Raw genomic sequence first — 18,328 nt, 5'->3', positions numbered from 1 at the left:
AGAGCAGGAGAAAATATTCAGACCCAGGACAAAGTAGGTGGGAACTAACACCTTGTCTGGCAGCCACATACTGTTGAATCACTTCCTATGTCACCTGAAACCATGTTTCCCTGGCTGCAGTGCTACAGGTAGCTGAGCTAAGCCACCAAAAAACGACGGTCCTTTTTGTCAGTTTCTCCACCTTGAAACCATCCTCTGAAAGGGAATATCCAGAAAGGGGAAATAAGATCTTTCATTTGATTTGTTTAATTTGATTTTTTGGGATGAAGCAACTATGCAAAAATAATGGAATTAGGAATGGGAAATCACTGGTTAATTTTGACACTGAAGCTAGTTAAAATCCTTGGATGAGCTCATGGAGATTGGCTTGTTGGTGTTATGAACGGTCACGCTGGTGACAAAAGCACTTTAACTCAGTATGTGCAAAACTGGATTAAGAGATTTATTTTCAATTTATTTCAAAAAAGCACTCCTGCATCAGTAAGGGCTTGTTCTGGATAATCTACGCAGTCTTTCAGTTTCACATAACAGTAATCCTACTATCATACTATATGCTGAGTTAAAAGTAAGAAATCGTGGTTAGGAACTTACAGCTCAAGGAATAATGATAAATTTCATGCAGTCACTTAAAACATAAACTGCATTAACTCACTGATTACCTTCATTAAAAGATCGACCACTGTTAGATTTATTTACCTCATGTATGTCTTTCATCCAGCTTGTTACACCTTGAAAACTGTCCAGATTTGTGATGTCATATACAAGAACAAAGCCTTGTGCTCCACGAAAATAGCTTGTACTGAGTGTATGGAATCGTTCCTGGCCCGCAGTATCCCTGAAAGAAATCACAAAAAGTCCCCAATAAAGAAATAAATTTGATACCAATGAACAAACTGTAGAATGGTAGCATTCTGTAAACTGTGACACAGACAGGAAGCCGGTTTAGGTGGAAGATAAGTTTGGGGAAAAAGACACAATGTAAGAGGATGCAGAGATTCCATCTGCAATTATGCTTTAAGAAAGCTGCCAACAAGCCTTCAAGATTTTTGTACCAAAACCTGAGGTGGAGCAACTTAAGGTCTAATACTGGTTGGTGAATTCATGTACACTTACTTCTCAAGATGTTAGATACTTGTAAATATAGGTAATCTTCTGTATGGGATGCCTGTAGACATGGCTGTCAGCATTCCTAAATACCCTTTCAAAAAGCTTCAAAACAAACAAACAAAAATAGTGTAGGTTCTCAAAGATCCATCAAAATAGTTTTCTCTTGGCAGTCTTTTGAATATGCACTTGTTCATTAATGAAATACAGAATTTTCTTGCTTTCTCACTTCCACAGTGTTCTGATACAATTAAAAATACTTAATGTGGTTTGTAGATCTGCATTGTTTGCATGCTGCAAAAGTAGAATTTTGTTAAAGCGGCCTAGTAACAATTTTCTTTTTAACTTACTAAACTCAAATTTTAAAATGACCTACAACATAATAGTTGTGCTTTACAAAGGCATGCGATTAAAAACAGATGAGATTTTTTCAAGTTGTAATGTACATTAGTTGGCTTTCATTTGTGACATAGATTAAAACTTACCATATTTGAAGTTTCACTCTTTTACCACTCAGTGTTATACACTTCACTTTAAAATCAATGCCTAGAAGAAAGAAGAAAATCTGTAACATTTCTGATAATAGCACGGATTTCCATTTGAAGAATGTTTCTCAACTCTAGTTATCGTGCAGTTTGAGACAGAAAATGAAAAGGAATCATATCAAACAAAGAATAAGGAACCATACGCATTCAAAATGGAAGTAAGAAAGAAAATTATTCAGTGGTGAAAACGGTTGTGTGTCAATACATTACAATAAAAGCAATGGATGGGCTTGTCAAAGCAAAAGATATTCTGACACTACGTGTACATGTACATATTCCATTAATAGGCATGTGGCAGGACAGCAGCCTTATGGGTTGGGCGCATTAATACTAGGCAAATGCAGTGGTGATTTCAGTTCTTTCCAGTTTCATCACAGAACAGCTATAGTTAGCAATAAGTGCTTACAAAGCTGTTACATGCAAAGTGCCATTCTTCTGTTTTTACTTACAAATTCCTAAAAAAAATAATCTATGGTAGCATGAACAGGAACAGAAATTAGCTGTATTAATTAAATGCAAAGATGAGCATACACTGAAATTCATTCAAATCAACAACATCTGTCTCTACAGTCTTAATCTCTCTTTATCCCAAATACAGGGTGTTAATGCTAAAATCAGGCATTAGCACTTTAAAACAGTGCCATACATTGTCTCTACATACATTACACATCTTTCCTTAAAGACACTTCTTACTATTTGTAGTGTTCTCATCTACTCTACTATCCAGTTACTATTCCAGTTGTGGTAAATGATTCCTGGATTTGTAGGCTGTTGCAGCTCCAAAATAAGGCTGGAATCTGCATGCTATCACTGCTGCCTTAGAGGAACAATGCTCCTCTCCAATTACTCTACTGCTGAATATTTGAAATACTTTTGAAATACTTTTTACTGGTTTCCCTGCTCAGATTTTCCCCCTACAATTTATGAAGGTTATTTCTGTCAGCTACGTTAAGTAAAGGTAAGGTATCATTGCCATAGCAGGTAGCACAGCCTTCCCCATGGTCAAGAATCCACAAGGTCAAAGTACAGCCACAGAACTTCAGGACAGCTTGTCACCCATAATGATGCCATTCGAAACAACTACCGAAACTGAAAAAGCAGTGTTACTGCTAAATGGCTTTTGCTGGCAACAAAATAAAAATGCAATGAAAAATACTTTCCCTTCCTTTTTTTTTTTTTTTTTTTTTTAATTTCTGAATGTATTGCGTGCAAAATGTTGAAAAGTATGTGCTCTCATACAAGATTCCAAGGGTAATAACATTTTTGGGTATATGTGGTAAAAGAGTTTAAAATTATTATGATAATCATGTCCTTCATTTGATGAATTTTTACTGAAGCTTCAATGACAAGGGAAGATGAAATTATATAATCGGTGTCTGTAATTAATATCACACAAAGCTTCCTTGATGGAATGAAGAATGTTAGCTGGAAATGAAGTTTAAGCCAGATTTGCCTGTGTGCTCGTGTAAGTTGAGATTTGAACATTATGGAAAACATTTGCTCCTGAAATTCGCACAGTTTTGTTTAATTATCTGCATAGCTTTCTACAATTGATATCAGAGCACTTGAGAGGGACCAAGCAAGCACTGGAAGGCTGGAATGTCAATTTCAAACGATGCATTGGGAACACAGAGAAAAACTATATTCCAGCGAGGGATCCCCAGCCCTATAGGAAACAGTTCTGATTTGATGTACATTTTAATAATAAATTGATATAAGCTTTTTTTTGTTTATAAGAAGGGAAGCAGAGTGCTGAATCAGGCTAAACCTTAATCTAAATTAAAATAAGGCATATTGACTTCTTAAGTCAACTTCAAAATTTATTGACCTAGAAGGTCAATGAATGTTAGTGAAAAACAGAAGTCGATACGTTCTGCATGCATGAATTGTTCATGTCTTTATATGAAATTTCATGCAAACTTAGCAAATTGAAAAGACAAAAAAGAAAAATGAGAAATACAATGCCAAAGAGACAGCTCACAGATTTCAGATGCATTTAAGCCCATGTACTATGTAAGATGAACAACATAACAATGCTAGCATTGATTACTGCTCTTGAGATAAACGTAATTTGAATGCAAGCTTGTACTTGCTTCTCTTAACCTGTCAAATTATACAAAGAATGGGTACACTGGGTAAAAACTCAAATTCTAGTTGTTATGTCCAAGTTTTATAACCATGACATTAATTTATTTTCTTTATACTTAAAATATTATGTATGCCCACATGAGGACTGAAGCACTTTAAATACAGCAAGGCCTAAGAAGCATTAAAATAGTCAGCCATATAGGAATTCAGTTGTGAATTGCCCATCCCCTCCCTCAATATCTATGAAACAGTCTCTGATCTTCTACAGAAGTCCTCTTCCAAGAGGTTTTGTGCAGCCTGCCTACTAAACAGTGGGCTCTGATGAACCTAAAGAGGTTCAATAAATCGAAGTGCAAGGTCTTGCAGCTGGGTCGTGGCAGCCCCTGCTATTAGTACAACTTGGGCGATGTAAGGAAGGAGCACAGGCCTGAAAAAAAGGACTTGAGGTACTGGTGGGTGGTAAGCTGGACATGACCCAGCAGTGTGCCCTCACAGCTCAGAAAGTCGACTGTATCCTGGGCTGCATCAAAAGAAGCGTGGCCAGCAGGGTGAGGGAGGTGATCCTGCCCCTCTGTTCTGTGCTGGTGAGGCCTCACCTGGAGTACTGCATCCAGATGTGGAGCCCTCAGTACAGGAAGCTTTTAGAGTGTGTGCAGAGGAGGCCCACGCAAATGTTGCAAGGGATGGAATATCATTCCTATGAGGACAGGCTGAGAGATCTGCGGCTGTTAAGCCTGGAAAAGAGAAGGCTCTGTGGAGACCCGATAGCAGCCCTCCAGTATATGAAGGGGGGCTATAAGAGGGAAGTGGACAGACTCCTTAGCAGAGCCTGTGATGACAGGACAAGGAGTAACAGTTTCAAACTAAAAGAGGAGAGATTTAGTGCGGACATAAGGAAGAAGTTTTTTACAGTTTGGGTGGTGAGACACTGGAACAAGTTGCCCAAATTAATGGTGGATGCCTCATCCTCGGAGACATTCAAGGTCAGGCTGGACAGGGCTCTGAGCAACATGACTGAGCAACATGACAGCTGTGGGTGTCCCTGTTCATTTCAGGGGAACTAGACTACATGACCTTTAAGGTGCCTCCAACTCAAAAGATACTATGATTCTACGAAAACCACAACACACTTTTCACCCTGATACAGCTGAGATAGTCCTGATACAAAATGCTCAAAAATATTCCTGTCCAGATGGAAAGGGAGTTTGAGCAATTCGGCAGAAGGCTGAGATCCTGGTGAGATGTCCTGCACAGCAATAGCCAGGGCAGAGCTGAAAGGAAGAGCTGGAAGCTCCTGGCAAGCATGAGACTTAATAACTAAGTTGCTGTTGTAATGATCTCATCATCTAACAGCAGCTGGTGAAAAGAAATCCACTGATGTGCTGTGAGTGCTCATGACTGGTGGTGGACTTCAGCCCATGAAACAGCTGGGACTCACTTTTCTGGCCCCAGAGCCACCTTACCTGAATCGAGTATCAACTGTGATTCTCCTATCCAGCACTGAACCCTTACCATGTTGGTGCATCACTTCAACCAGACACTTCTTTCCTCTGCACATCAAGGAATATCTGAACATGAGTAGTATCTGAGTGGTCACAAACACCAAAAATCACTGTTTTGCTAAGAAAAACAACTCATGGGAGAAGATAGCTTGCTAAGAAAGAGTGCAGAAATCCAATCAGAAAATAAACAAAAAAAATTAAGATAAGGATTACAACTAGGATATCATTAATTTTTGCTGACAAATTCTATTTCCTGAGTAAGTATTGGGGTATTCACAGAGATCACAGAATTTTAGGGGTTGGAATGGACCTCAGGGGTTCATCAAGTCCAACCCCTTGCTAATGCAGGTTCCCTACAGTAGGTTAGGGAGGATTTACACCTCTACAGACTTTCCCACAGAAAACATGCCTTTGGGACCACAGTCCAGCAAAATAAAAGCCTTACAGACTGTGAGATCATGAGCCTACAATCCTATTCACTTATATCCAAAAGGGCTTTTTCTGTTCATAAACTTTCCCTGCGGCGTTATATGCAATGCCATTGTTTAAACAAAAACATTTATTCTTTATAGCCTACTACAGCCTACCATTCACAATGCAATGCATCTGCCTTATGATGCGTATAAGTTTAATTAGAAAACTTTAACTGCTTATAATTTGCCCAAACTGCATAATTGAGGAGGAGGAAGGGCACCCATCCTTGAGTGTTTAAGTGTCACATAAAGGGCTTTCAATGAAAATTTACTGTGGACACTATTTTTTTTTCATAAAATACATAATTTAGAAAATTTCACTACTGGAGCCTAGCTGGATTTTTTTTTTCCTGCAATAAGACTCAGATTTTTTCTAGTAGCACAAACCCGTGAGTCATGACAATACAGGATTCTTCACAGCCGCAAGACAACCTTTCAGCTTCTTTAGCTGTGACCCTTTGCCGCTGATGGTGGTGGTGACATACAATTTTGTCAGGAAATGCAGATGTTTGAACAGCCTGGATAAGCTTTCCGCTACTCTTAAAAGTGTTCCAGCTGGACAAGAGGTAGAGGGAAAGCATCATATGAGCACTCAATAGGCTGCACAGCAGATAGGGCTCACTGGGCTGAGCCTGTGTGAAACTGGCATGCAGTTGAAAACATTTATTTTGATAGTGTCGACAAAGAGGAATAAGACACAATGATTAAAAAAAATCTGATCTGTTGCAATGCATCTTCTTCCTTTACACCATTACTGACCACAGCTGTGCTGCAAAGACTGAAACTTCCATTTTCTCAGCTGTGTCTGTCCTTGAGAGCACAGAACTTCTACCTTCAACATGACTATTGTGGAAACCATCATCCACAGTCCCATTGAGTTTAAGAGACCAAGCTCTAACGTGTTTTGTAAAATGGAAGTAGGAGGGATGCAGTATTTCAGATCACATGCAAGTAACAAATATGACACGTGAGGTATTAATTTCCATTTCAGATAACCATATGCTAAACAAGTTTTTAAATCACTCAATAGGAACAGTAATAGGAACAGTAATAAAACTACATGAGGTTATGTTTGGTCCACAAAAGTTTCATCTTTGCTACTCTTTAAACTCTTTCAACCTACAACAGTACAAACATATTCTCAGCGTCATCAGTACATCAGAGTTTTTGACTCTATGGTCGTCTGAATTAAAAGTAAAAAAGAATCTGTTTCAAAATAATAATCTCAAGTCTAGGAATGCAAGTTCTAATACAAACTGCATTGTTAAAGCTGATGTTTATTTTCATGGATCTTCCTTGAGAGTCCATGTTAAAGTTCATAATAGACTGCCTGCTTAAGGACCCATTTCACTATGCTTTTGTTTGTGATGGTTTCAGAAGATGCTTTGTAAGAAGGTTCAGGAGAATGGGAAGCAGTTTAAACCCCGACGTGAGGAAGTCTCTATATACTTAAAAAATGAAGACTTCCCACTCAGAAATCCATAAAATGTCTGTATCATGCATGCTGAGGGTCAGCTCTCCATTCTGAGGGTAACAAAGGATGGGGCAGTGGAAAGCTGGCCGCCACCTCAGGGCTGCTGGGGTGCTGGATGGGGAATGCTACATCCTCTGCATTCAATGGGGATGATCATTTCCAACTGAACAGTGGTTCTGCTTCAGCAGGGACATATGTAGCTACTTATAGCAAACGATCTTTGACTTTACACCATCAAAACGCATTAACACAAAGTCAAGAGTCTTTCTGCCAGGAAAGACAGAGGAACTGGGAGTCTTATTGAAATCCGAGAGCTCTTTGAAGTAGAGGCAGTTTTCCCTGCAGGCACAGCGGTGTGCCACAGCCAGGCCTCCAGCTGGAGCCACGAGCACCAGCACAACACAAAACAATTGCCTCCGCACAGGAAAAGCACAGTGACAGGAGCTGGAGCGAAGCGCTTTTGGAGCCAGAAGCACGAGCACTGCCGTACGCCCTCACAGCCCGGCCAGCCCACCCGGCAGTACCGCTCCAGGCACCCACACGACGCTGGCACCGGGCACCTGCAGCAAAGCCGGGCAGGCACGGACAGCCTAAGGAGAGAAGGAGTGAAAGGGGAGCGGGAGGGACGGAGCCAGGGCTGCGGGAGAGCGCGGGCAGGGCCGGCCCGCGGGGAGCCGGCACTCACCGATCGTGGGCAGGTAGGAGGAGGAGGAGAAGGCGGCAGCCGCGTTGGGCTCCGTGTACCTCCGCACGATGGAGGTTTTCCCCACAAAGGACTCCCCGGCCATCACGACTTTCAGAAGCAGCGCCGACCTCCCCTCCGCGCCCTGTCCCGGCACCGCCATGACGGGCGGGAGGCACGAAGGGCCGGGCCGGGCTGGGACCTCAGCGCCGCGGCCGCCCCGATGTCACGGGGTAGGCGCCGCCTCCGCCCGCGGGGCCGCCAGCCCTGCGGGGCCGTGCTGAGAGGGCGAGGCCGTGCCGTTCGCTAGCTGGCTTCCCCTTTTGAGGCGGGCTGCGGCGGCGGGGAGCGGCTCGGAGTGGCTGGAGGCCACAGGAGCACAGAAATACGCAGTCTGCTTCTTCTTTACTTCCTAGCGCTAAAAACAGAGACAGAGGAAACAAGCTTGAAGAATTTCCTCTTTTTCACTTTTGATTTGTAATTGACTGTCACGGTGACCTGTGGCATGAAAACCAAACGAACGTGTATCTGCCGTGTCTGGTGTTTTTAGTGGAATTCCACAGTGTCCCCTAGCCATCTGTTGATGCGCACTCTGAACTCATCTGACATGAGGGATTTAGGAATGGGGTGTAATTTGAATTCAAAGTATGAATAGATATTTACAAATGTTTGTCTAACTCTGCAATGACTCTCACGACATTTCCATCTTCAACCCTTCAAATAGCTCTTCAATCAGTTCATATAGACAGAGCAGCGGATTTGCCACGCTATGTGGAAAACCTTGCAAGTTCCACTTATCACAGTTAGGGAAGTCCTCTTATCAGATGCCCCATCACTCCCTCCTCAGCCACATACAAACCTGCATCTCAATATGAAACTGGTTAGCCACAAAGGACTTTGTGGTGGCAGATTTCCGAAGGATAGCATCAGCTTGTTTCTAAATCAGTGCAGCTTCCTTCATGGATGGGAAAAAAAAAAATCCGCAATAAATTGGTGAATAATCACTACAAGTGAAGGGTGAGATCACTAGTGGGTTAGCTCATCTTCTCAGGATATCTGTGAGACATTACAGTGTAAAAAAACCCACTACTGCCAAAGAAGATATCGGTCAAAGTATTCCCATTGGGGACAGAGAAATACTGTGCATTGATAAGACTAAAAGACTAAAAACATTAATTTTATGGAAGCATTTGGGGAGCTCTTCCTGTACAATGAAGCTGTAAGTGTTTGGCTCACTTACTTCAACAAAATGAAGGCTCAGAGGAACAGCATTGCTGTCTATCATGGATTAAACAGTGAGAAGAAAAAGGTATTTAAACAAAAGAATAAGGGAAGGAATAGATATACAGTGACCATGAATATATCTGAGCTATGAATTATGAGGTTTCTAGTGGCATTTCAGAACGTTCATTCAGTTGAGACAATCAAGAGACAAATCTTGATAAAGACATAACATGATGAATTGGTTAGGGAAGCTATGACTGACTGCCTGCTGCAGGGAAGGACTGACTTTGTAAACCAGAATACTTCCTATGAGAAATGTCCCCTAATTTCTAAGCAGTTCTAGAAAGTTCTGCTTCCTCATGCAGAAATGTGAAGCTGCTGTTGATTATCCCGGATCTGAGGTATGAAAATTCTAGCATCTTCTGGTAGTTCTTATGGATCAGAGATGATGATTCGTACGGACAATCTGTAATATTTATGGATAATTTAACATTTGAAACAACAGCTATGACTCCAGTCAGCTATGAATCAATACCCCTCCAGTCACTGAAGCTCTCTCCAGTTCTCTTCTCTGAATATGTTTTTCACAAAACTGCCTTCTTCAAATGAGGGCAACGCTGCAGCTGCCTAGAGGAGTTAGGTTTAGATGACAGTGCGGACTGATGGTATTATCAGAGATTATACTGAGACATTAGCTCAGTCTGTATCCTGTGTTGTTTGTCGGGCAACCAATTTAAATTAAAAGGACCTCCAGATATTTTGTACATTCATTTTTTTTTATTCGTGAGCAGTATATAGGCAGAATTCTAATTAATTTCTTAATGAAGCTCCTAATGCCCAAGTTAACTGTTGCTATCAGTAAGACACGATATCATTTTCCTCATATTCCTATCCACAAGGGGACAGTGTTTCCATCTGTTACCACTGACTACAGCAATTTAAAAATTAGCTCCTTGAAAAGCTACCATTCAATGAATCAAATTTCATTTATTTTAAGACACATGTTTCATGATTGCAAAAAAATTCCCATCTTTCTAACCTATGTGAAGTTATTGAATTTACAGAACTAAATAAGTTAATGAAGCTGATTACTTGAAAATGATGAGTGTGTGGCTACAAGAAAATCAGTGCAAAACACAAAATAAAGTTACCATGATGTACATTGATATAGTCTTGGGAAAAGGTTTCCTTGCTTCTTATTTATCTTTTTTTTATATATATCAACTGTTTGCATATCTTTGTCTCTCTTTTTCCAGTAACATGAAAAATAGTAATAATAATATCATCAGCAGGATTGTAGTCATATTTTAATGGGATATTTTTTCATTTCAATGCAGAAAAATGGCTAGAATTATTAGAAATTAGTTTTATAAGGAGATTATTATGACATTGTGTTTGACATTATGACGTTGTTATGACATTTTTCATTGAATACTTGTGAATACTTTTCATTGAATACTTTTGTACGTACAGAACTTATATTTTTTCTTATATGAAATGTACAGTTTAGGAGTCTGTTAGTTTACTCTTACAGGAACAGCAGTTTTCTGGCATTTTTTCTCAGAATGCTTACACAAGTTTTGGAATTCAGCTCCTATTAGACAGAACGTGCACTAATTGCAGAATCACTGAATCACAGACTGCTTGAGGTTGGAAGGGGCCTTTGGAGATTACTTGGCCCAACACCCTGCTCAAGCAGAGTCCCCTACAACACATTACTGAGGATTGTGTCCAGGCAGCTTTTGAATAACCCCAGTGAAAGAGACTCCACAGCCTCTGGGCAACCTGCGCCAATGCTCCATCACCTACACAGCACAGAAATACAGCCTTATGTTCAGAGGGAGTCTTTTGTGTTTTGGTTTGTTCCCATTTCCTCTCATCCTATTGCTAGGAGCCACTGTAAAAAGTCTGGAACCTTCCTCTTGCCACCTGCCATTCAGATCCATGTGGACATTGATCAGTTCCCCCCAAACCTTCTCCAGGCTGGACAAGCCCAGCTCCCTCAGCCTTTCCTCAAAGGAGTGGAACTTCAGTTCTTTCATTATTTTAGTAACCCATCACTGGACTCTCTTCAGTAGCCTCACATCTCTCTTGAACTGAGCAGCCCCGAACTGAACACAGTAGTCTCTATACGGCTTTACAGATGTGGCAGAGTAGAGGGGGGATCACCTCCCTTGAGCTGCTGGCCACACTCTTGTTAATGCACCCCAGCATCCCATTGGCCTTCTTGACCACAAAGGCACACTGCTGGCTCATGGCCAGCCTGCTGTTCACCAGACACCCAGGTCCTTCTCCTCACTGTTCCTTTCCAGCATATCAGCCCCTAAACTGTACTGACACATGTGGTTATTCCTCCCTGGGTGCAGGACCTTCTCTTACCTTTGTTGAATTTCAAGATGTTCATCTCTTATCTCCCCAGACTGTCAGGATCCTTCTGAATGGCAGCACAGCACTCCAGGGTATCAGTCACTCCCTCTCAGTTTTGTATCAGCAAACTGGCTGAAGAGGCACTCTATTATTTCACCCATGTCAGTGATGAATAAGTTAAACAATACTAGTCCAAGTATTGACCCCTGGAGGAAACCACCAGCTACAGGCCTCCAACCAGACTCTGTGCCGCTAATCATAACCCTCTGAGCTCTGCCAGCCAGCCAGTTCATAAATCAAACTATCTGTACACTCATCCAGTTGACACTTCAAGCTTGCCTATGAGAATATAATGGAAGACAGACAATGCTGAAGTCCAGCACCAAACTCTGATGATGCATCAATGAATTGTTACAGGAACCGGTTTTTTCATATCACCAAATCCCTGCAAAAAGTGGATTCACTCGTCACTGCAGTCATGAAAAGTACTGTAAATTACTCTGAATGCATTAAGAAACTGGAAATATTCTTCAGCAGTATATTTCATGCCAATCAGTCAGCATAATCTTGTCTCTGAGCTTGCTTTGGATATTCTTGAAAGTGACCATTATAAAAAAACAAACAGTGAAAGAGACCAAAATAACTATAAGCCAAGCCTCAGAAAGCTGCAGCTTTCAAGTAAAGCACTGATTCTGAAACATGATGAATACATTACAGATGCCACAGACCTCCTTAATGAAATAAATCTTACCAAATATTGCAAAGGGGTTAAATACAATTCCATTTGACATTATTTTGGTGAAATATTAGAATACTAATTAAGTTAAAACTGTTAGTAGCATCTTCATTTACATTTTCCTGAACTGAATGGTATAAGCTGAAAACGGTAATGAGCAGAAAGAGTAAGGCTTAATACGGGTTTTAAATTCTCAGTTATAAGTCACTGGTCATGCCAAAATTACTGAATAGATTCTGTTAAGTGACAAAAGTTAAACTCTTTGGTTTCATTAGTGTTAAGATAAAATTACTTCCGAGTGGACAAAAGTGAGGCAAATCATTCATGTTAGGCAAAACAGGGTTCACTAATCCCTAAATGAATTTCTAGGCCAACCATAAAGTATTTTCGTTATTTAAGAGACAGGATTCAGTGTTAAACTGGAGTATAATTGGAGTGTAATTTTAAGAATGTTAGCAGAGAAGAGTGCATCTCTCTGAATTGGAATAATTCAAGTGTGAGATTGCAGATGAATACTCTTTGTTGAAGAAATGATTTCAATAAGACACATTTTCTTTTTAGTTGTTCGTGACCCTTTTTGGAGTTGTATGGGTTTTTAACTTTTGGTACCTATTGGTTCAAAGTGACATTTCTTGCCTAGTGATAAGAAGGTCAAATATTAGCAGAACAAAATAAAATCTTGTAAGCCTTACATCAGGGGTTCTGCCTGCTTCAGAAACTCAGAATTGAAACCAAAGAATGTTGCACTCAGGTCTGTCTCAGCATCATTGCTCTTGGGCCCACAAAGGTTGCTAGCCACAAGTTGCTGTCAGCAGCTTCAAGAGCACCTCTCTTCAACAAAAGTATTACGTTTTCTATGATGGAAAAGTTGATCTTTCTTCTGCATCTCTTCTTGCATTGTATGATTTTTTTTTTTTCTGAATCTGAAGCAGCAGAAGGAATTTTAGGGGTATTTTTAGATAGTATCATATCTGCCATCTGTATAGGTAATAAAATCCTGATTATACCTGAAGTTCACTCAGAAAAAATCACAACATTATGCCAGGGGTGCAAATGTTATTTTCTTCATTAGCTTGCACCTACATCATCTCTAATACTGAAATATCAGTAGCCCAGGTATCTCAGTGATGAACAGCTGTCAGTCATCCATTGTCAGCCTTGCTTACTGAGCAGCCTAAGAAATATGAACTTCAAATACTTACTCTTCTTCCAGTCACGTGGACTTCCCTGAACTCTAAACTGTGCTTTGGGGGGCCATTAGTTAGTTAGCTATGAAAAAAAATTCAAAATCATTATTTAATGTTTCATTTCTAAATTAATTTTAGGAATCTAAAAGGTTATCCAGCTGCACAAATGCTAAATGGAAGCTGCTGGAACTTCAGAAATTCTGAAATTAATTTTGCTGCCTATGTACAGAAACTTAGAAAATTACATATTAGAAGTTGATTCCTTAGAAAATGTGTTTACCCTCTATGTATTTCATAGAAATCGCTGAAACATATTTTTATCAGAAACATTGGAAATGTTGTCTAACCCATCAATGTTACCTAACCTTCAGTTTCTGTCACTTGGATTTTGGCAGGAGTGAAACCAAACTCAGCATTTTGCTGTAGTATGTGTGCCCTGCTGTGGCCAGTCCTGCCAGCTGCCATGTCTGGTCGTCCCCTTGCTCAGCAACATGTACTCTGCCCAGGTCCCTTCTCAGTAGTGCTGCCAAGTGGCAGCTGCTGGTGAGATGCCTAGCTGAGGTGGGGAAGCCGTGGTCAGGATGAGCCAACTTCTAAACCAAGGCTGCATGAAAGGCCAGCCAGGTCCTTGTCCTCTCAGCGTGGTGCTTGAGATGGATTGTCACTCCAGCCTCAAGGTGACTCTTTTGCTGTGGCAGGCCGCAGCTTTGTTGTCAGTTGTGGAGCAGCATTTTTCTAATAGAGATGCCTGTATCTACTGGAGATGCCTTTCTCTGCCCCTCATGTAACAAGCAGGTCAGCAGGTGGCAAGAAGGTAATCTTTCTGGGTCTGAGAGAATACAGCTGCCCCCAGACTTTACCCAAAGTGCAACATGAGCACGCATCGCTTCACTTTTGGCCAGAAAGAAATGATGCTGTCAAAGAGACCTCACATTAGGTCTGCACCACACAAAGGTGAAATGAACAGGTTCCACTAACTGTCAGAGCAGCTGCACCCATCTCCAGTCCTTGACAGTTGTGAAGAGGGAAGGAGGAAAGCGGGGATTGGACAGGGTGCATTCAAAGTTGGCTTTTTCTGGGCTTCTTTTTCAAAAGCTTGTGTGATTTGAAGTCACCTTCTCAGGTTGTTATAGTGGTCTTGATCAGTGCAGGCTGTCTGAATGGCTGTCAGGAGCATGGAGTACTTTTCATTTTATTTTGAGGTGACTGTTCTCTGATTTAATACAGGCTGCTGTTTTTACGCCTGTGTTTACCAGTCGGACTGTATTTTCCTATATATCAAAAGCACACATTTGTGGTTAGACCTTTTTAACGTACCATATAAATCTATTTAAGTGAATAAATAAATAAACACTGCCACGATGGATTAAGAGTGAAAGATTGCATTGATGGTATTTGAAGTAAAAATGTTTTGGAAGTACCACTACCCAGTCATCTGTGAAAATGCCGTATAGGCACATGCACACACAGTACTCTTGCAGTTTTTTTCTTCAGATAAATGTCAAGAATGCAGAAGTCTGCTTTCACATAAGTGTATGACATGTTCTTCAAATCCACAGTGCACTTGGCAGACACCAAAGCATCCTCCATTAATCCTTAAAAAATAAAATAGCAGTTTATTTTGCATTCTACAAAGAACAGTGTAAGGTTCTTCCTAGAAAAGGCTTCTGTAAGAATAAGGCTGAATCAGTAGCAGCTAAATCTGTTGTAGATAATATAATTTATGTTGCTATGTATCATGTTAACGACTCTAAAACAATGTGCACATTACATTTTTTTTTCATTTGCAATTTAGAATTCTCAGCATAAGAGATGCAAAGACAAGGATAACCCACGTTTTCCATGAGAGATTCATGAAAACTGAAAAATAAGGTCTTTTAATAGTTCATGATAACTGTTTTTCTTGGTTTAAGTGTAGGTTTTAAAAAATGGTGCTCATTGTTTTGCTTGTAGTTCTTTCACGCATGGACAATCATGCTGATGATGCATTTACTTCAAGTGAATTTTCCAATTGAAAAAGTGCTCTTGAGCAGTTTAAGTACTATGAATCACCAAAAACTCATCTAAGTCCCATAAAAGCACTGGCTGCAAAAACCAGCCCTGGAAAGAAGACGTATTGGGATTGTTCTGCATGATTCAGCTAAACAGAAATGCATTTTGTCATCACAGAGGAATTTGAAGAATTTGACAGTTCTGTAAAAATGAAACTATAATCTGATAGAAAGATAGAAATTAACTCTTCTGGAACCCCCCAGTTATATCCCTCAGTCATTCCTCACTGGTCTGAAGCAGAGGTCCTAGGTGTGAGAAGTTCCCCCTTTGAAATACAGTTTTGTATTTGTGTGGAACATATTTAATTCCTCTTTCTTTTTTGTTCTGGTATTGTCTCCCTTCTTTCCTAGTTAGGTTTGGCTGTTTGGGGGTTCTCTTTTTCTCTGTAATCACCACCTGCACCATTTGGACAATTGATATTTCTGAGACAGTGCCTTGTTAGCAAGAACAAACGCAATCACTTCACTTCATGTATGATAACATTTCCATTGAAACAACTTTAAGTCGCAAGTATTTCCCAGGGAGCCATTATTGATTTTAAAGTCATTATTCAGTTCCTAGGTAATTTTTATTTAAAGCTACCTGTAGAAGCAGATAGAACAAACTACTAAGCTTCTCAAAGCTGTAAAATATCTATTGATAATTTCTAAATGTTAATCTATTGTCTTAGATTTTTTTTTTAACTTACAAAATGACATAAAGTTGCAAGTTGAAAAAAAATAATGTAGGTATGCTGAGCATTTTTTAAAACTGGATGTAGCTTTCTGTATGTCATAACAATGTGTTGCTTGCAACGAGCAGCGCAAGTGCAGGGATCTCCTTGTGTTTGGAATTCTGTCAGAGTTACAGGCCTCGGGCTCTGATTCATATGCAGGTTGCTGAGCCACTGTGGTGCTCCAGTAACAGTTGAGAGTTGGTCCCAGCATCTTTTGTTCTTGCTGTCCTTTATGCAGCTGTACTGGCTAGAGCCAGTGCCTGGGATAGGGGATTGCCTCCATCTTGCCCTGGTGAAATGCAATAATGTTGCACACATTCATCCATGTCAAATATTTTCTTTCTGATTCTGTTCCCAAGACCCATTTGGATACCTCGTCAGGTTGTCAAATGGGAGCTAAAAGGATGTACATGGTAATGCTGCCAGAGTTAAGAGCAAGACTGTGGCAGTAACTGCAGGGTTCTGTCAGTGAAGAGGATTGAGCTGCCATCACCTGATTTTGGGGACTGTGCTGAATCCTTGACGTTCTTCAGGTCATGAAATACAACCCCACAGAAAGGCAGCTCTCAGTCATGATGTGGTGGTACTGCTGCAGGGACTGTTGCAGTAGGCAGGGCACACTGCGGGTGCATCCCTGTACGACACAGTGTTCTGAGGGGTTTGATCCATGGCATGCTGTCAAAGGGAGCACAGGAGGTGGGTAGACAACCAGCTGGAGGCAAGGAGCTGGATCTCATCAACTGTGTTAAGCCCAGCCTCACAGAAAAGGACTGAACCCCAGCTGAGTTGGGGCAGACCTCTTCCACAACAAGATTTTCAAGCCAGTATTTGCTGTAGATGACTTTTTGATGATTGTTCAAATAGCCAGGAACGGACTAGAAGAAACTTTGGAACTGAACAATGTGGAAATTTGGCTAGGCAGTTCTAGTATCCAGACCTCCAGAGTCTCCCAGATTTCCTCAGTTCCAAAGTCTCAAATTCTGGGAGTCTGGTTACCTTTTCTTGGAAACCTGGAGTAAGAGTGCCTGGAATATTCTTTGGGAGCAGGTGGAAGATGAAGATGTTCACCCCATGTCATATTTTTGTAACACTGATTCACAGGCTGGTTAGCCTTACTTTGGGTATCAACATTCTCATACTGTTCATTGAAATGAAATGACTTTGTGAACGTGAAATGTAATTAAGGATCTCACACTCTCTGATGAGCTATTTGAACAGTAACTGTAGAACAAGCAGGAATAAATATACAGTCTTCTGGCTTCTACAGCTTCATAAGAAACACAGTTGTTATCTTCCCCTTCCCCTCTAAAAAAAAGTAAAAAAAATCCTTGCGGGAAAGTGTGGAGGGGAAGAAAACTATATGAACTTGAACATTTAGTACCCATTGAAGAGACAGACATAACAGGGACACATTTGTGTCACAAAGGTATGAAGTGATCAGTGCTCAGTTCTAACTCAGTTCTTCATCTTCATCTAACAGTTCTTCATCATCTTGAAGACATGCCTCTCACAAGAAGAAGCTCTGTTTTAAAGAACGTTTGCTTTGATTTAGAATCAAAACAAATGAAAACACCATCCAGGTCTACACACACCCACAAAAAAAAAAAAAAAAAGAAAAAAGTGGAAGAGTGATTTGGAGCATCATTTGAAATACTGAATAAACAATTGACTGCTATTTGGAGAGAAGGCAAAAAAAAAATTGACAAAGGCCCATGTGGATTGTTCTACAAAACAGAATCCTACAGTGGGTCACAGACTGTGCAACTGTGTGACATAATCACTTCCCTTTCCAACATAAAACAAATAATTAAGTTTACATTTCAAAAACAGTTCCACTTGCAATTTACCTGGGCATTTTTAATATTGCCACAGAATATTCCAAAAGTATCAAACTGATGCTTTCAGAGGGAAAACCATTCAATTTTTCATGCCTTTGGTGATTAGGAATTTCAGAGTCACTGTTTAAAGGAGAATGGACAAGGGGGCTGATGTAATGCTGCTCAATTGTTGTGTGCATTTCCTCTCTTTGCTGCTCTATACAACTCTGCTTATGCTGTTTTCACAGCTGCCTCATCTGTCATCTTTCACACTCTTCCTGGAGCATTTACCCTGCTTATCTCTCCAACATCATGCTGCACAAGGCTGAGGTAGGACTAGGTGTTTGCACTGTGCTGAGTGC

At 40.6% G+C, this 18,328-nt stretch overlaps 1 protein-coding gene across 2 annotated transcripts in view; it reads right to left on the bottom strand.

The window, feature by feature from the left end:
- LOC125690752 (ras-related protein Rab-10-like) overlaps positions 1-8,166 on the bottom strand; it is a 30,621-nt gene extending 22,455 nt beyond the window's left edge. Inside the window, exons 1-3 of one of the 2 annotated variants that reach the window (XM_048939472.1) lie at positions 7,872-8,166; positions 1,590-1,650; positions 697-835 (exon numbers count right to left, since the gene is read on the bottom strand). In XM_048939472.1, coding sequence (XP_048795429.1) covers positions 697-835; positions 1,590-1,650; positions 7,872-8,031 — 360 coding nt within the window. In that variant the 5' untranslated portion in view covers positions 8,032-8,166. The remainder of the gene's footprint in view (positions 1-696; positions 836-1,589; positions 1,651-7,871) is intronic. The other variant, XM_048939471.1, reaches the window with a different exon arrangement.
- Between the last annotated feature and the right edge of the window lie 10,162 nt (positions 8,167-18,328).

This window comes from Lagopus muta, chromosome 3 (assembly GCF_023343835.1).
Source record: "Lagopus muta isolate bLagMut1 chromosome 3, bLagMut1 primary, whole genome shotgun sequence".
NCBI lineage: Eukaryota > Metazoa > Chordata > Aves > Galliformes > Phasianidae > Lagopus > Lagopus muta.
The sequence above is the reverse complement of the archived record's forward strand: the minus strand, read 5'-3'. Positions and strand labels throughout refer to the sequence as shown.